Consider the following 27,978-nt stretch of genomic DNA (forward strand, 5'->3'; position numbering starts at 1 on the left):
ATATAACTTTTTCGTGCGGATATGATGTTGTATCTCTCAGTTGCAACTGAAATATAAAAACCAAATTGTTTGCTGGGGAGAAACGGGAAGCAGCGAGATTGGGACATGTCACTTTGGGATATTATCACTTCCGACGTAACATTTTGGGTTTTATTACACTCTTGTGATGGCATTTAAGACGAAAATTAGTCATGAAAACCGCCATAAGAATACAATAAAACTTACATTGTTGCTTGTGTTATCATTTATTGGGATATTATCCCTTAACACAGCCAAAATGAAGTACATGGTTGCTGATAGTGAACGTGGGAGTCCAAACGGTGTTGATGCCGAGGTAAAGCTGAATGGGGAACGATATGAAGTAGTGGATGAATTCATATATCTTGGTACGCTTGTGACATGTGGCAACGATGTAAGCCGCAAAGTGAAACGATGAAGTGCAGCTGCGAACCGGGTTTTCTACGGATTACGTAGCCAGCTGAAGTCCCGTAATTTGCAAATTCGCACAAAACTGACGCTCTACAGAATGGTGACTTTGTAGTATAATGTTGCAGGCTGTGGTGAATTGGGCACGTGGCCAGAATACCCGACGTAAGAGTAGTCAAAACTATTTTCAGCAGAGAACTAGCAAGAGGCCGTAAAGTTCGGGGCAGACTTTGCACCCGATGGATGTGCGCTGTCGAGGACGATGTACGGTCAGCTGGTGTTCGAGAGGATTGGAGAACGGCAGCCCAAGACCGACAGTTCTGGAGGACCGTAATTCGTTCGGCGCAGGATTCATAGCGGACCGTCGTTCATAAGGTAAAGTAAGTATCCCGCGAGTTGCACAGAGCTACGCACGCGTACTGGATGAAGCTCTGCCTTCCTCTGAAGAGCTAAGTACTTCGACCCTCGAAGACGGACGGAGCAGGATGCGTTCTGTTGTCAATGAAGAAACCTCGAGCACACGAAATGATCGGTTTGATGGCGAATATCAACAAGCGATGGAGAGGAAAAGAGAACTTCGAAAAACTTTCTAAGCATTGGCACGAGGCAGAATTTGGCCAAGTATCGACGAGCGTGGAGTGAGTTGACTACGATCCTGAGGAGGTAAAAGCTCCAAAAGGAAAGCAGATATAGCGAAGTGTTAGAACAATTATTCCGGGCTAACGAGACGCACAAGGATCCACATCAAAGCCTGACATATGTAGGGACGAAGAGGGAAACCTGGCTGAGTCAAATTTATCTCTTACAATAAGTACTACGTCGTCGGCGTACGCAATGATCTCATAACCATGCTGTAACAGCTTGTTCAAGAGTGCGTCCATCAGTGACCAAAGCAAGGGGGAGAGAACTCCTCTTTGAGGACATCCGTTGATCGCTGAGATTGTGATCGACGTATCTCTCAATGAGGCTGTGATTTCCCTGTTTGACACCATTGCTTGAATCCAGCTCATTGTCGGTTGATCAGTTCCTTTATTAGGAAGAGCTGTATTAGTTGAAGCGAAGGACGTGTAGTCGAAAGCGCCTTCAATGTCAAGAAAAGTACAAAGTGCCGTCTCTTGGTATTAAAGTGACTTTTCAATCAGCGTCGTTAGGCAATGAAGTGCGGTTTCCATAGATTTACCGCGTTGGTAAGCATGCTGATTGCCATGCAGAGCAGAGTTCTTTAAAAAGTCATTACGGATGTGATTATCCGAAATTTTTTCCATCAACTTGAGAAGCGTTGATGTCGGACTAACTGGTCTGAAAGCTTTTGGCACGGTTTTATCTATTTTGCCTGCCTTAGGTATGAACACCACCCAAGTAACAATTCTAAAGCCACTTGGTTTTACTTGAGTTTTATAAAGGATTTATTGCGGTGTTAATCATTACCTCTGGTTTTATTGTGGTATTGCGCAACACCAAGAGGATACGAGTCCAAACACACTTATAGCTAGCTATAAAACCATAATAAAACTGTTAAAGCAAATTTATTGTGGTTGCTTATATTACCACGTTAAAACTTGTTGGTTGCACCAAGTCTTTTATAAACTTGCCATAAGTGGGGCGTAGTAATACAAAATGGCGCACCAATCAAAATTGATCTTATCGCGGTTGCTTGTCAAACCGCAATGAATCTGTTAGTTTTATAGAGCTATTAAATCGGTAGCACCCTAACCAAACAATTTTTTTGCTGCTATTATGAAGAATACCGCAGTCCAACACCAAAATCATTTTTGTATGCGAGTCTATATTGCCATATTATAGTATTTTGTTTTAGCTCGCAAACCAAAATTCATCAAAGCAAAGTGTTTTGCCGAAAGAAAGTTATTATCAATCGGTTTTTCAGCCACAGGAAGCAACTAAAATGATTTTTGCTAGAAATTGAGATTGACAAACTGAATATATTTATTTTTTCAAAACCACCAGTTTTCGAAAATTGCAAAATTTTAGTGGCGCGTTGATTTTATCCACCTATCGTTTCAATATGCACGATGATATTAAATGCGCACATGCTGCAAATCAACGAAATTGCTTAAAATTTAATAAATATTCTATGGGATATTTTATTATGGTCGCTATGGCTGTACCTAAACCAAATCGATATGAATAATCTGACAGCAAAACTATAACTTTGCTGCTCACGCTTGCATTTTCAAGTTGATAATACTGGCGAACTTATTTAGCTTTCACCAGAGACGAAAAACGAAAAGCTTTATTAAATTATGGCGATGGCTGTCAAGCAGCGAAAACTTAACCGGTTTTATTGCTGCTTTCAGCAGAGCGTGATACGACTACTTGAGCTTATGACCTGATTCTTATAGCGGTTATGAAAACCTTCTGAAGAGTGGGCCACTTAGTCAGAAGGCAGTTTTATAGCGGTCATTAGAAAGTTCTGGTGGAGCTCATACTCTTATTAGCGGTTTTATGAAATTTGTCATGAAAACAGCTATACGAACGTAATAAAACTTGGAATTGTTACTTGGGCACCCTGACCTTTCGCTAGCTTGCCGGGACATGTCCCAACGTAAAGCTGGCACGAAAGAGGTTGATGAACTCGGACATTATAATCTCGTCCGCTTTGTGTAAGAAGATGGGTAATATGCCATCCGGACCCGTAGACTTCATTGGTTCAAAGGAGCTGAGTGCCCAACTGATTGAAGCCTCCGTAAACAGTCGACGTGCAAGTAGAACCGAGTCGTTTGACACATTGCGTGATGACTCAACTTGCTGCTGCGCACTAACGTCGCTTCCAGTGGACACTGTCGAACCAGGGAAATGCATATTCATAAGAATCTCCAACGTTTCCCTAGTAGTAACAGTGAGACTGCCATCTTCTTTATTCAATTGACCAAGGCTACCGATCTTTTAAAAGCATATGTTGGTCTGGAAGAATCAAATACTCAAGTAGAATGGCGAATCTATTTTTAACCAAATCTTCCGAGCTTACGAGTTACATCATGAATATTTTTTACATTAAATGTTATTGAGAATGTGAGGCTATTAGAGCGAATAGGATCGTAGCAACTGGCCCTGCAATTGTCCTGTACTCTAATAGCTGGCTGCGAAGTCTGTCGTATAAAAACAGAAGATAAAGTTTCCATAACAAAATGGTGTACCAATCCTTTGCTTTTATTAATGAGAATGTAAGGCAGTGGACCCAGTCTTGGCTCATCACTGGACTTGAAACTAAACTGTAAATTGTCATAAAATTGGAGTTGACATTATATATAAATTAGGACCGAAGCTAACTTTTAATTCGAATTGGGAGTTTTCAAATATGAAAACATAGAAATTATTGTCATAACTTGTAGTTTGAATACCAAAGTTACTGTAAAATTTTCTTTGAATAATGTGAAGAAAAAGGAGATGTTCAAGCCTAGGTCCAGAAACGGGGTCTAATTGTTTTTCATAGCGTTTTTTATGTCTTATCAGTCTTTTATTCGGTTTTAGCATGTCACGACAAAGAAGTTTGATATTGTATGATTCCAATAATAATTATACATCTCGTCAATTAGTGGCAGAAATATAATACACTTCAAGATGCTTTGCGACCATTTGGTTTGCTCCGAGCTTGTGTCCGACAGAAGAGTTTTTTTTGTTGTTGTTGATGATGTAAGACATTCAAATTAACACGCTGACCAACTTTCAATGCAATTATTTTGCATTTCTGAGTATGGTTCTTTGTTGCGTGTCGTCACGCACGCATTCACCTCGAATACCCTTTGACCAAGACGTATTCCTTTTCTTCTGAATATTGTCGACTTCACCTGGAATTGTCAGCAGTACACAAAAAGGGTTCAACGGGTAAATTCCAGTAGTTCTGCATATGTTTCTCGATGCTAATGATTGAGGCCCAAACGGTGTAGGGTTTAGCTACTTCTACGCTTTCTTTTTAACTTTTACGGTTGTCAAGCCGACATACAAACGACTGTCTGGCTTTCTTTTGTATACTCAAGAATGTGACTTTGATTGCGACTGTTAACCGTAAACAAAAACAGTACTTGTCAATACAACATAAAATATCTTGTGGAAAGAAGGCTAACAATTATTTCAATGTTTAATAGTGTTCGATTAGAAGTGTATGCATCGAAAAAAAATACATTGTAAAAAAGTGCCTTGAGTTGTGGCAATCAGGGCTGTCCTACCCTTTGTGCATTTATCTTACTTTGTGTACTTCAACCAAACAAAATTTAACAAAGTTTTGTATGGAATATTTATCTTCTATAAGGTACCCTGGGGCAAGTGGGAACACGGGGTAAATAGGAACGAAGTTCATAACTCTCTTCAACCTCATTTTCTCCAACCGAACCTTTCTAGAAATGAAAGATACGACTCAAACGCATGTATTAAAATTATAGATTATAACAGGCATTCCAAACACCAAAATTGGACTTTAAATTTGAGCGTTATTTTCATTTTGCGTTATAAGTTTGACGCACATTTCTATAAATGATATTTTGGCCACAGGCTTTACGTAAAAGTAAATTTGAGCGTTATTTTCATTTTGCGTTATAAGTTTGACGCACATTTCTATAAATGATATTTTGGCCACAGGCTTTACGTAAAAGTACATGTTTTACTGATAGCAGGTAAACATAATGAGTAAACATAATGGATTTCTGTCTGTCTGTCTGCCTGTCGGTATGTTCCTCATAGAATCGAAAACTAGTAAATCGATCGGCGTGATAATTTGCATGTAGGGGTTTTTGGGGCCGAGGAAGGTTCTTATGATAGTTAGAGACCCCTCTCCCTAAGTGGGGGGGGGGCTCCCATACAAATGAAACACAAATTTTTGCATAACTCGAGAACTAATCAAGCAATTGGAACCAAATTTGGCATGTGGGTGTTTTTGGAGGCAAGAATTTTTTCTATGGTGAATTGAGACCCCTCCCCTCTTTAGGAAGGTAATTATGACCCCTTTACCCTTTAAGGGGGGGGACTTCCATGCGAATAAAATACAAATGTCCTTTTATCTCGAGAACTAACCAAGCGAATGGAACCAAATTTGGCATGTGGGGGCAACATTTTTTTCTATGGCGAATTATGACCCCTCTTCTTTTTAAGAGGGGGGACTCCCATACAAATGAAATACAAATTTTCTCATAACTCGAGAACTAATCTAGTAAATGGAACTGGCGCCACACCGGCCACTGGGGGGGGGGGTTCATCTACTGCCCCGCAGGAATCACCACTGTCTAGGTTTATTTGTTTTCCTAGGTCTACTGACCTCTATTACTTTCCTTCAGTTGGGTTCGAACGAGCGATAGCGAGTAAGAAGAAGGTCACCCCTGCGAAATGGTACTTTCCACGAAAAAGTTTTCCGTGAAATGATACATTCTGCTTAAGGTTTGTCTCGAAATGGTATTCGGCGAAATGTTGTACAATCACGGCGAATATTGCTATCCGCTTTCTGGCTAAGCAGGGGAGTTGTTTTCTACTTTACTGTGAGGAAAAATTGCAAATTTGTGTATTAAACTACCCATCCCAGGTAACCAATAAGCATTAACGTGAGCAGCAAATCAGCATATCTGGCATTTTATACTGCACGTTGATGTATATTAGTTTTTTGGCTGCGTAGGTGTTGTAAATTGGCATCCAAAATTCTATTCAATTTCTACGTGTCGGTAATTGGCTGCAAATTAGCGTTGTCAGCACTATAAGAAGGTTAGCAGTAAAGTAGCTGTGTATTTTGCCAAAATAGCATTTAAGTAGCATTTAAGGCGACTTAAATGCTTATTGGCTTGCATTTGAATAGCATTGGTGATGCTTATTGGTTACCTGGGATGGTTTTATAGTTACGTAACTGCCAAAATGAATCATCGAAGGTTGAACTCCTCAGAAACTTGCAAAACTCGAGATTGTGACTAAGGTCATCCGAAATTCACGATTTATGTGCAACATAGTGAATTTGTGGCAATACGAAGCTTGTCGGGTCAGCTAGTAGGGTATGTTACTGCTTCGTCGTAATTGCCTATTCCCGTCCTATCCAATACAAATTATTAAAAATATCAGCGTTTTCTATGACACACAATGCGAAGTTAGTTATTCCCTGATATTTTAGTTTGTTGATTATCATATGCGATCAATAAAAGTGAGCTAAGATCTGTTTAAATGCTTTTTTTCATTAAAAAAATTCCTACCAGCCAAACTTCCTACGTTTTTTCATGCGACGAAGAAGAAAATGTCGACTAATCGTTTCAATTTCCGTCATTCATAAAATGAAATTGAATCGCGCAACGTATTGTCGTTATTCTACAGCCGGGAAAACCTGCAGGACCAGCAGAAATTTTTGCAGAATAACATTTGTCATGCAGTCCTACACAAATACATGCGCGCTAATTTTACAAACATTGTTGTGACTTTTAGTTCGGACGATGAAAAATTTTGATGGACGGATTTTAAAACAGTACAACAAATTTAAGAAATCAGTTGCGTAATTTCAATAAAGTGCTTTGATAATCGCTTTTTAGTGAATTCAAAGTGCACGGATGGGAAGGCAAGTGTGTTTGAGTCAAATCAGCACATGAACTTTTAGAGAATTCAATAAATCCATCCAAGAAATGATGAAAATTAGAGTGGCTTTACTTACTACGACGGGAATTAGAAATAAACCCTGGAGCTATAAAAATGCTAAACTAAGTTTTGTTCTATCTTATGTATTTACGGTGCATTTCCAGTTCATTGGTGTACAAAGAGTGTTCTTTGTGTAGCATGTGTAATGCCAACCTATAGATTGCGCCGTAAATACAAAAGATTGTGTAGATAATTATAAGCATTATAAATGACCCATACATAATATTTTCAAACTTAACTTGACTGAAGTGGTACGCGTAAATAAGTGAAATCGGATCACAAAGAAAAGGACAGCCCTGGTAACAATAAAACAAACAACGATTTATGATCATTGTTTCCAAATATTTTTTTCGAGCAACATACCAGTCCTCAAATGAATAGTGTTTGTACTTTCATTAAAGACAAATATTGATCAATGTTTGACAAAAAATAGTTTGAAAAGCACTAGTCACTGCGAATTATTGTATATTAATCATCATTGTATGATCAATTTAAACTTAGTTTTTGGACTCATTTCCTTGATAAAAAACTTTTTTAAAGAAAAATTTTTCGTGAAGAATCCCAATCGGCTACCTTTTTGTGGGTGGTTCCTTTTCGCGCGTGAACAAACTTCGGCATATGCATTCGTGCTACGACGACGACACGGGGTGCTACGGCTTAGGTTTCCCATCCCAACCCCAGCCGTATAGCAGGAAAACTACAATGCACCGACTGCGTTTGGTTGCCAGTAGTAGCTGTCATTTACCTCTCTCTTTCTGTGCCCTCTGTGTGCTACGTGTAAAGCTCTGGCAAGCTCTGCGTTCGGTATCTTCCTCCTCCACCGGAAGACGTGGTTACACAATCCGCCTGATGTTGTGTGTACTGGTCCGGATCGAAGAACAAATGTTATCCTTTACGCGCTCTTGTTCGGAGGTGATGTTGCATTGCATTGCTCTTCCGTAGCTCTAAATTGCACTCCGTGCCGGTTGAGTGCCGCAGCAACCGAAACTATGGTTTTGCTGTCTTCAGCAGGATACCGGATATAACACATACATATTATCGCAAACGTTACGTACGCTTCAGTGAACTGATCAATTATACGGCGCAGTCTACGGTTCTTGCAGGAAGGCAGGCAGACAGCAGCAGCAGCAGTAAAGGCCTCCAAACCAACCTGGCTGACTGTGCGAGTGGCTTTGCGGCAGCAATGAGTACTAATTTAGTTTTTGGAGATGAAGTTTACGCTAAATCAATTATCCGGAAGTTTGCGGTTCGCAGCGGCAATGTGCATCGGAATCGGTTTCCATGCAGAGTGTTGCAGTATGTAATTGAAAAACTTTTGCAATTGATACCGCTCGTGATCGGTTCGGCGGGTAACGGCTAGAGGTCCTGGCCTGGCAGTTGCGAACTACACGTAAATGTGTAACGCGGTGTGTTGTACACGGTATTGTGTGGATCTGACAATGCGTAAATAAATTGACGGTTCGAAATCATTTCGAGTGCAGGGAAATGATCGCTGCCAACGGCACAACCGCAGTTCAAATGTTAGGCGCAATGCACAGTCATAGGAGTTGTGAATCGAATTAATATTTTATTATGTATTGATTCGTTTGGAAATGTGGTATTATTCTGTAGTTGGACCAATTTTTACAAACGTGTTTTGAAATAAATCGAATTGCAATACGATTTTGTTTCATGCATTTATGTTTATTGGTTATTGAAGTTGAACTGCAGTTTAATTACATTCGATAGGAACATAAATAATAAAAGCTAGCTCTTGTAATTTCATCAGTTAGTGGTTGTAAAAACGCGCAACAAATTCGTTATACTGGTACACATTAAATTAATGACACCTTTTCACTGACTTCTTTTATCTATTTGATGTTGTTTGCAGGCGGCGGATTACTCCACTTACCACAACACCATGGGGCGGCGGTCAACGCTGATGGGCGGCGGAGGCGGTGGCGCTCCCTACACCCATATGAGCAAGTACTCCTACCCGACGGATATGAGTCTGAGCAGCCATTACGGATACACTTCCTGGGGTTTATGGCGCGACAATCGGAATCTGTCTTCGTCGATGTACGGCAAAAAGCAGAAGAACTTCAGATCGGTTTCCGTACTGCTGCTGTCCGCTGCCTTCATAGTGGTCCTCGCCATACTGTGCGTGGTTGGGCTGGCTTTCTATCTGAGCGCATTCAAGTCGGACCTCAGCGAATGTGAGTATCATTTTCCGTTTATATTTGTTCCATTTTCGTCCCGCATAAGGTATAGGCAACTCAGCGACCGCACGGAACAACGTGACAGGGCTTCCTTCTTGTCAGAGGAAATTGATATTGTTACGGCTTCGAGTTGATTTCCAGACACGGAAACACTCCCCGTGGTGGGATCCGTAAATTCCCTCCGACTGCGAGATGTAACGAAAATATGTTAGGGATTTTTAGGGTTCTGTTGGGTTGGAAATTCCGGCGGCAGACTATCCGTGTTTGCCGACGCAAACTGCCACATGTTGCCACACCGAAAAGTTGTCACTGTCTCGGTCACATCATTTGGTGGTGGCACGAACATCCAGAAAGTTATTAAACCACACACCATTCGGGCTTCTAGCGGCAAACGAACGGAATCTTTCTCGGGGCTGATGGGCAGGAAGTAAAAAAAAAATGGTGTGCTTTCATAAATAACAGTCCGCTTTTCCGAGTTTTATTGGTATGACAAATGATTTATCTTACGTGCTTGGCTTGCTTCTAAAAATATGCTTTTCTATCTCACTGCGTTCTCGCTAAAGATCCTGCCTCCTCCTTACACTTACATCAGCAGCGCCGCCGCCGCTGTCGCGCGGTGGTTAGTTATTGGCTGTCGTTGCCACCGGGACGGGAACATCATGTAGCTATAAAACTTCAGTTTTCCTTTAATGGAGCAATGAAATGATACTGCCAGCAGGCGATTTGCCGACATAACATCACATGTCACAGCATGCACATTTCGGTCAAATGAACCATGAACTTGGAACGTTCTAGCAGCAGCGTCGGCGACGGTGACGGCGAAAGTAATGGCTTGATGCATGTACTTAAAAAGGGAATGGCTGATCGTATTTCAGCTTTCTTTTACAGGACTGGATTCCGTTTGAAGATGGGAAAATGGAAAGCCATAACTTGGTACGTTCTACGGTGTACGTTAAGAAACTAGAATTTCCAGCCGGTTGTCCGTGATTTGGCTGAGAATTTACGTAACTATTTTAATTATCCTGCAATTTTAAAGGAATTTTTAGAACGGTTTTGTAAATTGTATTGCTCGAGAAGCACATTTCCGTTATACTTGATTGCATTAGCCCGTTCACGGTTAATTCTAGTCATTAATGAATGATCGTAACAAAATGTAGGTAATTGCAACTGATGCTTTGTGATTCAAAATGCCGCTACTTTGGAGTAAATTGGATCATAAATAAACCGTCTTGATATTGAGCTAATTGGCACAAAAATAACGTTTATTGTATTGAGAAAGAGTAATCTCGTGTGAGACAATTTTTTAAAGCAGTTGAATTCAAATTAATGTTAACAGTAAAATTTTCAAAGCACCTGGCTCAACTATTTAGGTTTCCACTGTTTGGTAATAGGTGGCTTCAACAGTGTGTGTCCGTCGAATTAGACATTTATAAAACGTCATTAAAAAATAAGCAACCATGTGGTAAACAAACCGCTTTGTGACAGATAATGCACGTACACGGTTTTCGATATAAACTGATGGGACTGATCAGAGGTACATATAATCGAGTTCGTGCTTCGTGCGCATCTCAGAGACACTCTCGAATCCCTTCGAGACGCAGTGAGTGTTGAGACAAGGTAACGTCTTATCCTGTATGAGTGTATGATGTTCAATATCGCACTTGAAGGAGTGATCCGACGAGCGGGTATCTAAACATGAGGCACAAATTTTACCAAGGGTAGCCAACTCCTAGGCAACAACTTTGCGACGTAAAACCCTACGACGATGAAGCTACGATCGCCGCCGTTCGAATCTGACAATGTACAAAATCATTATAAGTTCGGTAGTTCTTTACTGAGTTGAAGCCAGGGCACTGTTCACGGCGGATATACGCGCCATTGCCGTCCCAAGTAACAATTTGAGTTTTATTATACTCTTATGATGGGATTTAAGACCAAAATTGGTCTTGAAGACCACCATAAGAGTACAATAAAACTCACATTGTTGCTTGGGGTGTTCGAGCTCGAGAAAGAGCTCAAGAAAGTGCTGCAGACGATATTTGGCAGAGTATAAACTGAAAGCGAAGAGTAGTGGAGGCGTATACAGTACTGGACAAAATAAAGTACGCACTTACCACGTCTTGAAACTTTCATGCTTTTCTCATTATTTATAGTAGATAACTATTCATAGTGATCGAACAAAAATTAGCTTTATAGATGTACTTTCAGAAGATGTTTTATACAGAGGCTTTATACTCCAGAGGTTTGTCGATATATTTTTGAGCAAATTTAAGACGTTTGATCCTATACAAATTAATATTACTCAAAAACAAATATTGAATATGAAACAAACAAACCTGTAACATTTCGGATAAATGGCCTTCGTTGAGCAAATCCATTTTTAAATCCCATTTCCTTCAGTCTTCTACGAACAGTTCGTTCGGAAATATTTAAGTTCGTATTTTCTCGGATTACTCGGCTGGTAGAGACCGGATCTTTAGCCACTTTTCGACGAATCAGGCGATCATCACTGGTTGTAGTCCTCCGCTTTCTTCCTCTTTCAGTCCGGTCTTTCACGCTTCCAAGTTCCTCATATTTTTTCAATGTTTTTCGTACTCATGCCTCACTAATTTCATATCTTCGAGCAATTTCTCTATTCGAGAAACCTTTCTTACGATTTTTAACGATAAGTTTACGGATATCCTCACAAATTTGCTTTTTTGCCATCGTACCAGATAAAAACGCGCACCAGTAATGAAAAATCATTCACAAACAATTTGTTTTGACACTTCGCTGCAGTGTGATGGCGAGGAAACTATTCGTATGCAGTAGGCAGCGTTGTGCAGTCATTATATTAGTAGTGCGTACTATTATGACCAACTAAAAATTGACTTTTTCTAGAACTATACAATAGCTCGACCAAAATAGCTAATGTTTATATTTAACGATACATAAATCGTTTAAAGCATTGAAAATACTACAATTTGTCCAAATATACCGAGTTCATATGTTTGACAATAAAAAAGATACCGCGCGTTATATAGTATGAGAACGGGTGTGTACTTTATATTGTCCAGTACTGTAAATCACGAGCTACAGGCACTGCTTGGAAAGATTCCCATCGTACATCTGACGAAAGTCGGTAGGCTACAGCGGTCCAGAATTACTCATCTTAAGCCAGTACCACTCTTATAAACTTGATCAGGCATGAGGTTTCACTGTTGGTAGCAAATTCACAGCAAAATTCAGTAGATAGCAAGGATGTGACCTGTGCTTTGGGCAAATTTGACGGAATTGCTTAAGGTTATAGTGGTGTTCTATAGAAATTCGGCATCTAAAATAGGTATAAAATATTGTTATAATTATTTTGACCTGTTGACAGCTATCACTCCAACAATGCCTTCTTTATGTTCTGCATCTGACATAACACAATTCAATATTAATTCAATAGTAATTATCTACGCATTTTTTATTGGCCTAATGGTATAAAACTTCCGCATTTATTATCGGATGTCCATGTGCTCAAGGTAAACTTTTCTCCTCCTCTAGGAAATTCCTACCAGAATGATACCTTGCTTCAAAACTTGTGACATAACACTCCTCTTCTTCCTCTAGTAGCTTGCATTGGCGTAGCTAGGAAATTTCCTTGGAGGGGGCCTAGGGGGTGCCTTCTAAAAAAAATTTCATTCATCTTGTTACTCCGGCTATCACCGATAGCACAAAGTTTTGTAGGGAAATACCAGGCGGGCTTCATGAGGGCCCGCGGAATTACGGACCAGATGTTTACCACAGATCTTGCAGAAATGTTGGGAGTACAACGTATTCACGCATCCATCACATCTTTATTGATTTCAAAGCAACATACGATACAGTCGATCTAGACCAGCTATGGCAGATAATGCACAAACACTTGCCACAACTGACCAGAGCTTTGGATCGAGTGATGTGTTTCGTGTGCATCTCGGTGATACTTTCGAGTTCCTTTGAGACATGGCGAAGTTTGCGACTAGGTGACGGTATCGCACTAGAGGGTGTGATCCGATGAAAGCGAAGTCTAAGAGGAGTGGGATAAACATAAATGCGTTGAAGACAAAATACATGAAAGAAAGATACTCAAAGGAAACAAACGCGTGCTTCCCGCGGACGGTACGCGCCCTTGCCATGTTCGAGCGGGAAAGTACTGCGGACGATATATGGTGGAGTACAAACTAAAAGCGAAGAGTAGCGGAGCCATATGCAATCACGAGCTGCAAGCCCTGTTTGGAGAGATTGCCATTTTCAGCTGGTGTAAGTCAGTAGGCTACAGTGCGACGAAAACAGTTTAAGGTGAAATTAGTCGTAATTGATTCTGCCAATTCCAAAAGCAGTTTTTTGTTTGAAAATTCTGTCCATTAAAATATATTTGCTGTGCTCAGATTGGCAAGAAGGTGCAGTATTTACATTTTTATGAATAGAATCCCGCTTTTGGGCTGAAAAACTGCTAGTTTGCTGCTAGTTTCCTGTTAACAACTGCACCAGTATCAGGAACAGGGAGGCTCAAAGTGCCAGATGGGTCGACCAGGTCGATAGTGACTTGCGACTTCTGAGACTGGAAAATTGGCGACGAGTGGCCCAAGATGGAGTTGAATGGAGACGACTGCTTGAAACAGCATGACCCGGGGTGGTTACTAGGCTACTAATGACGACGACAATTACGCGTATGCGATGCCAAGTGAGAAAGAAAATATCTGCGCAGTGGGCACCCCGTCTAGCTACGCCAATGGTAGCTTGTAGCCGGGATGGCTTGTGATGTATCAACTACTTGTCTCCATTTCGACACTCGCAAATCAGTTGCAACCCGGTCGAGCCATCAAGAATGCTGGCCCTTTCTATTCCTGGTGTCGTTTGGGTTATTGAAGAGAGCATATTTCGTTACACAGTCGTCTGGCATTCTTCCCAAGTAGCACACTTTTCGCATTTATGATTGCAGAAACTTATTTATGACTGAAATTAGTCGTAAATCGGTTGTTACAACTGCTTTGTCACAACTATGCTAGTAGGGTTCCGGCTCACCGTGGTTTCCCGATTTTCACTAGATGCGCGATGGGATTCTGCTCAGTTATGTACAACCGCTCAGTTAGCTTCGAAGTATGATGCTGGTCTAACGAGCCGGTCGTCATAAGTGCGAATTTCGGTTTCGTGGTGCTGCTAAAGTCGTTGCAAAGGGATCGTTGCATTAGCCTCGTAATTGTCCTGTAATCTAGTAACCAGCTTGTGAAGTCTGTCGATAAAGAAGGGTTAAGTCCGAAAGACGTTTATAACATAAGGCTTTTCTTTTCTGCAAAGCGAACCTCTCCAAGTAGTGCCTGCAGCTCCTGGTTCATGCACCTGCGTCATTTTTCGCTTTTTGTTTATGCTTCACCAAAAATAGTTCTCAACAGTTTCGTTCAAATTCCCATTTTGTACATCGTCAATTTTGTGCGGCGGCGTATACTACTTGATTGGAACGTCCTGCAAGCTTCGCAGAGGGAAAAGTAGGCCCAATCTATAATTTGAATGCGGTGCTGACCCTCCATACACGTATTATTGTCATGGTCGACACGACCAAAGATACTAAATATATGAACCCATCAACCACTTCAAGTTCATCACCGTCATTGTTCGTGGGAGGCGAACGTTATTTTCTCTCGAGTATCACAGAACAATCACAGAAGTTAGTCCGAAGACCATGTACGTGCATTATCTGCCATAGCTGGTCACGATCGACTGTTTCGAATGCTGCTTTGAAATCATTAAAGATGTGTTGCATGGGCACATGGAAAACTCCTGATATTTCTGCAAGATCTATCGGATGATAATAATTTGGTTCATCCGTAAACAAATGTATGGTCGATTTTTATAACAAATTTCACAAAAATCTAGCTGGTAGTTAGGGTACAGGAGGGTATTCCCAGCACGCTTCTAACTTCGGCATGTTACCTTTTTGGTTACACTTTCCCAAATAAAAACTTTCCCGCTATATAACAATACTGAAATGAATGTAGCACTCATAGGCTTTAATGTGTCATAACAATTTTCATAAAAATGTAAGTAATTTGCTAAATTTTATTCAATAAACATCAAAATCACTGTTTTCCACTAGTACGTAACCAGGCTGAAAAAACCAGCAGCAATCGGTTACGCGTATCCGCTCTTGATGATGGCTTGGAAAACACACAATTATGACCACGTTCACTTATTCTAGAAACTAAACAGCTGTGAATATGCTATCACAGAACAATCTTACTTCTTTTTATCACGGAAGAACAAAAAATTCCTCTCTGATATGAAAATATAAATCAATTTTCATTCACTAGCCATTAGCAGCATTTTGTTTTTAATTCCAGCATTTGGTGTGTTATTTACACTACTACCAATATGTGAGGCCTGAAACGCCTGAAACGCTTCTATCGTGTTGACATAGCTAGTATTTGAGTGACAACCACTAGCTTCTGGTGCTAATGCATATGAACGATTCAATGATACACTAGCGCCAGTGCAAAACTAATTCTCTTCAATGAGCCCGGAATGTAGGCAATAGCGACACGTTATTCATCGGTCTCTCTTTTGATCTGTTTTTGCAAAGCATCTAATCCCTGTGCAGGCTATTTCAACCGGTCGGATTTAAAAAACACAGACACCACTATAGAAAATGGGTCCAATTAAGCCGCAGCTACTTCATCATTTCTCGCGACTGTAACTCAAATTCAGTAGCGTTTCATTAAGACCAAAATACACGCCGATATCTAGTAAATTATATTCTATCAACTGGTATAAAAATCTTGTCTCGAATAAATAGGGGAGTGTCGTCGTGATTGGGCCACGTTTTGGAATTCGCCCATAATTTTCGTTTCAAAAGGAATTTTCGAAATCTAAATACATCGTTGCAAAGGTCTAAGAATAAGGTATATTTCCGGAAAGTTTTGAACTGATTGCTTGAAAAATAAAAAAGTTATAGGCAGGCTTCATTCTCGGTTTTTTGCTCATTTGACTGCAGCGCCTCAAGTAAACAGAATTTGAAAAAGTAGTGTAAAGGGCAATCGTAGAGCTAATTATTTTATACATTATTGTTGAAGAAAGTATAGTTCTATCTTTTGTATTTACGGCGCTATGCGATTGCGTTGGTAGCAAAAAGAGCGCTCATTTGGCTACCAACGGTGTAGCAATTGCAGTTTCGAAGACGCTATATTGCTAAAATGCATCGTTAGGAAAATAATTCCATTTCTCGCCCTTTTCGACCACAGTGCAATCCCATTGAAATCGCATAAATTTGCAAAAATTAAATAAATAATCTGAACCCGATCAGGAGGCCATAACAAGATTATGTCTGTTTTATAACACATTCTGATATCCATAACACATAATGTTACAAATCGAAAAAAAAACTAATTAGGAAGCAAAAAAATAAATAAATCAAGTTTATAACAGACTAGCTGACCTGACAAACTTCGTATTGCCACAAATTATACTGTGTTGTACTTAAATCGTGAATCTCGGATGACCTTTGCCACAATCTCGAGTTTTGCAAGTTTCTGAGGAGTTCATGGGTGTTTTAATATACAAATTTTCCTCACAGTAAAGTAGAAAACAACTCCCCCAACTTCTAGACATGTGAGAAAATTTGTATTTCATTTGTATAGAAGCCCCCCCTCCTAAAGCAGGGAGAGGTTTCAATTCATCATAGAAAACATTCTTGTCTCCAAAAACACCCACATGTCAAATTTGGTTCCATTTGCTTGATTAGTTTTCGAGTTATGAGGAAATTTGTATTTCATTTGTGTGAAAGCCCCCCTCTTAAAAGGGAGAGGGTTCATTATTCCCCTCCTATAGAGGGGAGGAATCTCAATTCACCATAGAAAAAAAATTGCCTACAAAAACACCCACATGCTAAATTTGGTTCCATTCGCTTGATTAGTTCTGAAGTTATGCGGAAATTTATTTTTCTTTTGTATGGGAGCCCCCCTTCCTAAAAAGGTAAGGGGTCCTAATTCATCATAGAAAAAATTCATGCCTCCAAAAACACCCACATGCCAAATATGGTTCCATTTGATTAATTAGTTCTCGAGTTATGAGGAAATTTGTATTTCATTTGTATAGAAGCCCCCCCTCCTAAAGTTGAGAGAGGTTTCAATTTACCATAGAAAAAATTCTTGTTTCCAAAAACACCCACATGTCAAATTTGGTTCCATTTACTTGTTTGGTTCTCGAGTTATGAGGAAATTTGTATTTCATTTGTATGGAAGCCCCCCGCTCCCCCTATTAAAAGGGAGAGAGGACATAATTTCCCTTCTAAAGAGGGGAAGGTTCTCAATTCACCATAGAAAAATTCATGCCTCTTAAAACACCCACATGCCAAATATGGTTCCATTTGCTTGATTAGTTCTGGAGTTATGAGGAAATTTTGTATTTCATTTGTATGGGAGCCCCCCCTTCTCCTAAAGTGGGCAGGGGTCATAATTCACCATAGGAAAAATTCTTGTCTTCAGAAATACCCACATGTAAAATTTTGTTCCATTCGCTTGATTAGTTCTCGCGTTATGCAGAAATTTGTGTTTCATTTGTATGGGTGCTGCCCTCTTAGTGGGGGGAAGGATCTCTAACCATCATAAGAACTTTCCCTGGCACCAAAAACCCTTATATGCAAATTTTCACGACGATCGGTTCAGTAGTTTTCGATTCTATAAGGAACATAGAGCAGACAGAAATCCATTTTTATAAGCATAGATTTGTATGGGAGCCCCTCCTCTTAGTTGGGGAAGGGGTCTTTTGCCATCGAGAGAACCTTCCCTAGTACCGAAAACCTCTACATGCAAATTTTCACGCCGATCGGTTCAGTAGTTTTCGATTCTATAAGGAACATACGGGCAGACAAACAGAAATCCATTTTTAGAGGTATAGATTTGTATGGGAGCCCCCCCTCTTAGTTGGGGGAACGGGTCTTTTGCCATCGAGAGAACCTTCCCTACTACCGAAAACCTCTACATGCAAATTTTCACGCCGATCGGTTCAGTAGTTTTCGATTCTATAAGGAACATAGGGACAGACAGACAGAAATCCTTTTTTATAGGTATAGATTCAGATAGAAGTGACACATTGAGTTATTTTAAAACTATATTAAATACGTTACTTAACAGTTACTAATACTTGCTTACTTGTATATATCTTTATTTGCTAGCTTATTTTTGGAATATCTGGTAATGTTAACAATTAACCTTTTACACAATGTGTTACAATTTAGATAAAAGCATTACAAGTTTTGTTGCAAATCAAGTATTAATTGAAGGAAGTTTAGTTATATTTTTTGTTATTTTAACCGCTTATGGAGGCTAATTTATAACAGCGGTTGTTCTAATTTATCTAATTAGTAACAACCGCTGCTAGAAAGGTTAATAACAAGAAATAACAAAATAACATGATCTGTTATAATTTTGTAAAGTCCTCCTGATCGGGAAAGCATCATAAACGCTGAGACTTACAGCGGAAGACATAAAGTTTGACAAAAAAACGAATCGAAAATAGCTTTAAAAATCAAATTGACCGCAAAGAATCATTGTAATTATCAAAAATATACCTACACATAACGGATGGTAAATAAAATTTTGGAATTTTTTCGAGGTCCCTAAACTCAACAACAAACGAGCTCAAAGGAAAATGAGAGTATGCATATGTGTTCTCTCTCTCTCTCTCTCTCTCTCTCTCTCTCTCTCTCTCTCTCTCTCTCTCTCTCTCTCTCTCTCTCTCTCTCTCTCTCTCTCTCTCTCTCTCTCTCTCTCTCTCTCCCTCTCCCTCTCCCTCTCTCTCTCTCTCCCTCTCTCCCTCTCTCTCTCTCTCTCTCTCCTGTTTTTGTCAATATTCTTTGTTTCGTTTATGCTTACCCAATTTTGCTTAAAATGACGTCGAAGCAAGAAGCATGTCGGGAGCCCGTTGTACACTTTTACGAACTGCTACAGAAATCTCGGCAAAATGTATACAGTACAACATTTAAAAAGCGAATATGTAGCGGCTTCTACTGTTAACCATATCTTAAGATGCCTAACAACTATTCGCAAGCAAGTAGTAATGGAAGACCAGCCAAAATTCTGGACGCAGAAGGACGTCGTTCTCTTTCTTGTACAAAACCATCTGGTTTGGCTATCAATTAAGATGTGCACCAGATGAATGATTGAAGAAAATTTTGATCTTGTTTCTAACGGGTGGCAACTAAATTTTTGGAATTTTTTTCTCAAGCTGTCAAAAAAAGACAAAAGATGCACGAAGAAGATCTGATATACCGAAATTAAAGATACATTATCCATTGTTAAAAAAAAGTGAGAGTACATTTGAAAACGGTCCGTAAACGGCTGTTCGGCGAAGCTTCCGTTTGATGTCCGAATAGGAGCGTTGTACGACCGTCATGTCAACTTTGCGAATGCTTCTCTTGATTCTATCAACCAACTGTTTGCAATTCGTGGCTCTCCAGTTATTTTTGTACACCAAGGAACTCCAAATCTCGAAGAAATCTTCAATTGGGCGCACTGAGACAGATTTTTTGGGTGGTGGTTTTTGGGTAAAAATTGGATCGAATGGGTATTCAGGAACCATTTTTTTTTTGGCGTAATGCGATGATGCTCTATCCGGCCAAAACACGTATTGTCCATCTGCATGATGTTTTTGAAGAAACGGGATCAACATTTTCTTCAAACATTCGTCTGGTGCATCTTGATTGATAGCCAAACCATAGGGCTTGTTGATGAAAAAACGAGAAAGAGAACGATGTTCTTCTGCGTCTAAAATTTTTGCTGGTCTTCCACTACCTTGTTTGTGAATAGTTGTTGGGCATCGTAGCATATGGTAAACAGTCAAAGCCGCAACATATTTGCTTTTTAAATGTTGTACCGTATACGTTTTGCCGAGATTTCTGTTGCAGTTCGTAGCAGTGTACAACGCGCTCCCGAAATGCTTCTTGTTTAGGCGCCATTTTTAGCAAAACTGGGCAAGCGTAAACAAAACAAAAAATATTAACAAAAAGCGGAGAGAGAAACACATACATAATCTCATTTCTCTCTGAGCTCGTTTGTTGTTGAACATAAGGGTCGTGAAAAAATTCCAAAATTTTAGTTGCCACCCGTTACAAAAACATCATGACACATTCCAGTGTTGCGGGACACTATCCCTGCTATGCAGATCGGTTCCTGTTTCATCAAATCCCTGGCATTCTAGTGGAAGATAAAGTATTCTTTAAACAACTATTTTTAAACGTATTTACCAAAAAATTGGTGAAACAGGAGACGATTCACACGGTAACACTGGTTGCTAATAGTGTCCCGTAACGCTGGAATGTGTCTCATGCATATGGATAATACTTGTTTTGACCGGATAGAATATCATCGCATTACGCCAAAAAACACAATCGCTCCTGAATACCCATTCGTTCCTATTTGTACCCAAAAACCACGACCCGTAAAATCTGTCTCAGTGCGCCCAATCGAAGATTTCTTCGGGATTTTGAGTTCCTTGGTGTACAAAAATAACTGGAGAGCCACGAATTGCAAACAGTTGATTGGTAGAATCAAGAGATGCATCCGCAAAATTGACATGACGGCCGTACAACGCTTTTATTCGGACATCAAAAGGAAGCTTCTCCAAAAATTTAGTTGTCACCCGTTAAATATTAATGCTTTATATGTTTATTTATAAAAGCTTAAACTTTTGTAAAGCTATTATCACATCCAAATAATTATATCCAAACAATTCAGAACAGCGGTAGCAATCTATTGAAAAATTCGGCGATAAAATATATTAGATTAGTTATGATTATTATGTTATGTCCAACGAACATTTGATATTTTAATTATTTGTTCACTTCATCGTTTCCTGTTTGTATCTCTAACATCGTAATTTTACATATACGTATTCAAATTATAGCAAGCTTTTGGGCTACCTACTTATAGCACGTTGTCAAATGTGCACACCTTTACCGGTAGTAACCGAGTCCCAATTCACTTTAACGGTAATTTTCTTAACCCAACACCACTGCTGCCGAATGGCCCAGCACACGTGACCCAAAAAACCGGCAGCTGCTGGTTGCGGTGGCCTTCCCGGTCGTTGAGTCAGGTTTCGCTAATTAAATTATTTTCCCAAGCGGTCCGAGCGCCGGGTTACGTAAAAGCGGGAAAGACCAAATTCGCTCCTCCGACAATGACATCAAACAAAGGTTTACTAATTTTCACACTGACTTGTGTGGCCCGGTGTCGATTCTCGTTCCTTTCAGCGATTCTCGTTTTCGACTGCACGTTCCGGGTAACCCGGGGGGACATTTACACGACCGGGCTGCGCTCGAACCACACATCGGTCTTCCGGCAGAAGTCGGCCTTCTACGAGCGGCTCATCGGCACGTCGCTGGAGCAGAGCGGCCTCACGGTGTCCCGCACGGAAATCATGGACTTTGGCGACGGGCCAACGATAGTGCTGAGCTTTCGCGTGTTTCTCGACATGAGGAAGATTAAAATGTAAGAAACGGCTGCTGCCGTGCTCGGGTGGCATAATTTACTCGTGTTTCATGGTTTTCTGTTTTTGTTTTTTTTGCTTGCTTCTTGCCTGCAGAACTATTAATAACGTGGAGGAACACATCCGTCAGGCGGTGCTCAGCGAGCTGGCCAATCCGCATTCGCTGTTCCGGAACATCAGAGTGGATCCCGATTCGATTGAAATTAAACGGTTGCTGGATAAGGCCGTTCTGCGAACGGCATTCTTCACCAAGGAAGAGGTAATGATAATTTTGCTTTGATTTGTATTACATTATCGTGGAAAGTGAAAATCTTTTGCCAATGCGAGTTAACGGGTGAGATCGAATATTAATTAAAGCGTCTATTTTTTGCAGCCTTTACCGATGCCAATCAAACCACTGGAGGACCGCTTTGGACCGGCGAAAAAGACCGGGATAATTGAGAAAACCATTCACAAGTTCACGGCAAAAGTCGCCTCGTCGACCGTCCCGTCGGTTTTTGAGAAGAAGCAGCCACCGGATCAGCCGCAGCAGCACCAGCAGGTTGACGGAGAATCTGACATTGACATGGATAATTTACCGGTTATACAAGGGTCATTTGAAATCACGAAAACAGATGCGGATATCACCCAGAAGAAGGCCGCTAGCGGTGGGGGAGGAACTGTCGGGATGCCATCGCAACCCGTGTCTACGCTAAAACCGTTCGCCGTCAGTCCGGCCCAGCTAAAGGTACGGACCAGTGACAAAAAGCCACATGACAACGTTAAAACCTCGTATGCGGAGGAAAATGCAACATCATCCTCATCAACGATGCGCCCCAGCGCAGGAGCTAGACTAAAATATGAAACGGGAACGGCCAAGATTGAAAAGACTGACAAACATGGTGCGACAACGAAGAAAATTAAAACTAATTCCAGCGGCGGTAGTCGAGGCACGTCAACAGGCTCAATGGGCACGAGGCGAACTACATCCAGTACCACAACCACTCCGCTAACAACTACGACGATGTTCACCACAACAGCGACAACCCCTTCCACCACAACAACGACCAGGACGACATTAAAGAGTACGACCAGTGCCACAACAACACCAGTTTCTACGGTCAAATCTGCCACAAAAACTAGCCTGTATGAAGAGTATGAGCTGCTGACCGAGTCTTCCGCTGACGATCGGAATGATACACTATTGGAGAATTTTTTGCAGGCCATCATTAACGACAGTCTGCCGGAGGAGTTGATGGCCGCTCAGAACCGAATGGATGAAAACATTCCCAAGCTGGACGTTGCCCTGTTCACTAGTGCGCCAATCCTGGACAAACAACCGTGGCAGCCGATTCGCCCGATGGCTCCGAAAGAGATTCCTCTGCACAAGTTTGCCTCAACGAAAGCGCCGAAAAAGAAACCGTCCCTGGCGGAGGAGATTCTCTATCGAAACAAAATCAGTGACATCGAGAGTGCACTGTACACCGAAAGCCCGGCCGGACAGATCTACTACCAGAGCTTTACCAATCCTAGCTTCGGTTCTTCGACGCTGGGAATCGAACCACTAGGTGTGGTCGATGTCAAACCCTATCCGCTGCCGGTGGACAAGATCAGCATCGAGCCCGTTCCGGACTTTAAACTGATGACCCCGACGGCCATCAGTGTCGGTGAAAAGGTATTAAATTACACGCTGGATGATAAAAAATTCGAACACTTGGGTGGAGGAGTGATTGCTAAAAAGCCGGAAAATAAGGTTCCACCTTTGAAGACCACCACCGAGAGTGCAAAAACCAGTGTCTATACGGTGACTCCAGTTTATGTGACCAGCAGTAGCGAGAATGTGGTTAATTCGACGGAAGATTTTGTGGAGTACTATATGGTGGATGGTTTGAATTATACGGAGATGACTACAGTTGTGAACAGCGAGGAGTTCAACGATACTATGCTGGACTATGTGCTGGGTATTGAGTCACGGATCAGTCCGGATGATGGTGATGATGGGCTTACGACAGAAAATATCATGACTACGACCATGGATGCGGGAGGTAGCGTAGAAAATCTAACCGAAATGTCATTTGAGTCCGGTTCAAGCGAAACTTTGCTGACAGTTACTGAGCAACCGGAGGATTTCACGACGATGATGCCAACAACGGAGCTATTGGTCACAAGCACGGAAACATCAACCGAGCAGCCTAAAACCAGTACCAGTAAGCGGACGACGTTTATCGAGGTGGAAACGCTGAAGTACACACCAACTACAAGTATGCCGACAGTTATGGTTACACTTCCGGAACTTTTCCCCATCAAAAACAAGTGGGAATTTGTAAATGGTACTCGGGTGACACCTCCTAGCAGCCATTCCACCCGAAAAGTCTACAACGAAACTCTGCAAGCTTTGGTAGTCGAAAACATCCAACTAACGACGACGATGCCCAGCGTCAGAATTGCAGGATTGAAACGGAACACCACCAACCTTCAAAATCTTTCGTCAATTTTCGACACGCTAGCTTCAAAGTTAGGCATCCAAACGGAATCATCCAGTAAGCCACCATTCTCATCGCTTTCTAAAATCAAAAACCAGCATAAAAACTCAGCCACTCGAACCTCGTCCAAGAATCGAACCCGCATTACGACTCGCCCGAAGCGAAAGAAGAACAAAAACACCAGAAGAACTTCAACGACCAGCACAACAACCACAACGTCCACGACTCCCACCCCAATCTACGACACCACTCCGTTCGCCAAACCGATCCCGACCATCACCAGCGACGACTTGATGGACGTGGTTCCGGTTATGATATCACCAACATCGGAGTACTCCTCGGAGCAGTACGTAGGTCAGGCGGAAGTAGAGGTCATCGATCCGAACAAGTACGACGAAATGCTCCAGCTGCTGTCGACGACAACTCCCCCGGGGGCGGTCCGTTACGCTACGACAACGGCCGCCGGTCCGTCCGGGCTGGTTACCTTGCTGCCGGCCAAATCCAACTCCGGCATCAAGAACTTCCGACCGAAAATTAAGCTACAGCGCCGCCCGACGACGAAAGCCACCAGCGGCTCGTTAGCAGCTGATAATCAGCCACCGTTGCTGCTTACCGCCGACTCGCAGCCTGCCGTGGCAGCCAATGCCGACACGGCCGCCGCCGCCGTCGCCACCGTCGGTGGTCGGAGCGAAACGAGCCCGAATTTAAAATTAATGAATGCAAATAAAAGTGGCGCTGCAGGGCTCGATGGCGTCGGCAATCGGCACCGTTCGGATGACAATGTTGCAGGCGAGACTGATGTCGGTAGTGTCGACGCCGGCCATGGCGGAACCAACGATGGCGGTAGCCGGGGATTTAACAACCAAAATGATAATAAAAATAACACAATGGTAGAAACGGTGGTCAGGGCCAGTATGCGCTTTGAATCATAATAATAATAAAAAAAACAACAACGAGATTCTGCTGCAGCAACAAACGAATGTCTGCCGAAAGGTTGGTCCGAAGCCAGCCAACCAACGAGCCAGCCACCAGCAGCAAGTGGCGTAATTGTGTGCATTGTGATGTGAATTTTTGGGAACGGAATGATTGCGAACGAACGACGGACGAACGGCGAGTGGACACGAACGAACGAACGAACGAGCGAGCGAGATATGGTGATGGGAAACCTGGGGAAAAACCTGCACGGAGGAAGGCATCCTCCGAGGATTTGAAAAAAATGTGATTCTATGTACGACGAACGAGAATTCTCCGCAGCTCCGCATGGCAAAAGTTAAAATTTCTGAGCTGGGGTGGTGCTTGCGTTTTATTAGGTTTAGATTCTGAAGCTGTGGGATTTGCTATTTCACACCCAATATATACAGGGAAAATAATTGAAATTCGATTTAAAAATAGTTCCGTTTAACCGAGAGACGAACCCCATTCGAGGAGTAAAAGAAAAGCCCAACCAGCAGCCGTAAAAAAGACGTTCCATGAACGTAAATGTGACCAGCAGCCATGGAGTGACGAACGGAAAATGTAGCTCTATAGAAGCACTCGTTACAATACTGTACAACAGTAGTGGCGGTCGAGCTACTTGAGGCACCTACCCGGCCTGAGGCGACGGAACCTGAGTCAACTCATTTCACCGCATCGACATGCATAGAGGTACCTACCTACATGGGTATTTCGAGAAAATGAACAAAACCGAAAACTGGTGAAACCGCGGTAGCTGCTAATGAAATCTCCATTTTAACGAGAATGTGAAGCAAAACGAAAACCTCACAACGATACTACGGTAGGAGGGAAGAAAAATACAAACTGAACACGTAAATCCGTTACCAGCCAGCCCCCTCCTTCAGAAGGATTGGTTGTGTGGAGACGCGTGGTACTTAGCTGTGTAAGATATCTTTTAAATTTAAGTAATTTATTGTGCTCTAGGATAAATCGCTCGCTGTTCCCATTCATTGTCTCTCTCTTTTTTTGCTCCTTAGGGTTTACTAAGTTTGATTTTACTATTTTTTACGCTACTGTGCTACTTCAAGACTGATCGCAGGACATTGTAAGAGTAAGGACCGCGTGACAGTTTGTAGGTTTGAGTGAGAAACCCTTAGGTACGCCACAGTAAAAAGCAACCGGAAATGCGAGAAGCGTTGGTTGTTCAATACGAAAAGGTTTTGTCTGAAAGTGAAACAGAAAATAGAACTCAGCTAGTAGCGATAAGGATTTTAGTTTTCAAACCATAGTTTTACGTTACGCTGATTAAGGCCGGATTTTATGTGAATAAATACCAATCTAAATTATATACGACATGAGGACACGTGAAGGTAAATCAATCAAGTGGTTTTCAGTATTTTTCCAATTAAATTTTTGTACTCTAGTTTAATCATTTGACGAAATAAAAACCGATATTTAAACCAAAAAGCGCAACAGTAATTTAAACATTAAATTGAAGCCAAGCAAAACCCCTTCTCCGGTCTGAGTCTGAATCTGTTTCGAGCATCAATCTGTTTTTAATTTTGCATCGTTCGTCCTTCGGCAATTCCAATTAAGGTTAACCAATATCATATGCCACAGAAAGATTTTCATTAACATCGGTATGCACACACTGATTGTTTTCCTGGGCTACAGGACTATATCCAGTCGGGCACTGTACAACAGGTATAGGTCAGGATCAAGAAAGGGGACTCGCCAGGGTGGACCGCGCAGGTAGCGGAGCATCGGGCTATCGTGGGAATATTTCAAACCACACGGAAAAGGCATTCCAAATGGTGTATTAAAATTGGAATAATTTTCTCATTTTTTCATTCGTTAATCATTGATGGAGTGGAATTTCGTGTATGATTTAATATGGGATTGAATTGAATGTGCGTGTAGCTGACATGATTAATTCATGTCAAGATTGAAGATTGCTAGTCTATTTTTGTGAATTGAATCGATATAGGAATAGGAATGAGGTTATGTCTTATCTTGATCCGTAATTATCGGTTGCGGTTAAACGCGTATGAATTTCAATGGAATTTTTTCAGCATTAGTTACCATTGCTTGGTAACGAGCTTTCTTATAATGCACAAAAACTGTACAATTGACTGCCGAATAACTCTCCGTAGAAAAGTGGCAGAACAAAACATAGGAGCTTTTGTAACTGTTTCAGATTGAAATTAAAGGGTGTCCACGGTAAAATTGCAACACACAAAATTAATCCGCAAAATTCGAGTTTTTATCAGATTGCTGTCAAACTTTTAGGTCATCATATGAAACAATTAAGCTAGGTTTTAACGTCTTTATTTTAGTAAATTTCGCCTCCGAATCAGAATGCCCGTACTCTGGCCAAAACCCCACCCATTAGATTTTGCACGATCTCAAAATCGACATATTTTGCATATTTATCCACACTTTCTTAATTCTTCAATTGTTTTGACTACTTTTGGATGTTTCCGAAGATTCTGTTGCATAATAGCACAGTATTTTTCGATTGGCCGCGGCACCGGTGTATTTGAGAGGTTATGATCTTTCGGCATGAAATCGACATTATTTGCCTTATGTCACTCCAGCACGTCCTTTACGTAATGGCATGAAGCCAAATCCTACCAGAAGATCGTAGGACAGTAGTGAGACTTCAGACGAGGCAGACAAAAGTCGCTTTTGGGGACACTCTTTCAAACACACCGGTTCATTCAAGATATCTGTGGTCACGAAAGTGTACTCCGCTGTCCACATGAACAAATTGCCTGCCAAATCAAGAATTTCTCGTCAAACTTCGACATCTTTAGTTTTCGGAGATTATCTGGAACATCAAACTTATCCTTTACATTGAAATA

At 41.3% G+C, this 27,978-nt stretch overlaps 1 protein-coding gene across 1 annotated transcript; it reads left to right on the forward strand.

Annotated features, from left to right (window-relative positions):
• The first annotated feature begins 277 nt into the window (after positions 1–277).
• Positions 278–25,113, forward strand: LOC128740526 (mucin-5AC). The gene is made up of 5 exons (XM_053836071.1): positions 278–412; positions 8,909–9,233; positions 21,484–21,721; positions 21,816–21,978; positions 22,093–25,113. Exons 1-5 carry the CDS (start codon positions 278–280, stop codon positions 25,111–25,113), a joined length of 3,882 nt encoding a protein of 1,293 aa, XP_053692046.1.
• Positions 25,114–27,978: the final 2,865 nt, after the last annotated feature.

Source organism: Sabethes cyaneus, chromosome 3 (genome assembly GCF_943734655.1).
Source record: "Sabethes cyaneus chromosome 3, idSabCyanKW18_F2, whole genome shotgun sequence".
Taxonomy (NCBI): Eukaryota; Metazoa; Arthropoda; class Insecta; order Diptera; family Culicidae; genus Sabethes; species Sabethes cyaneus.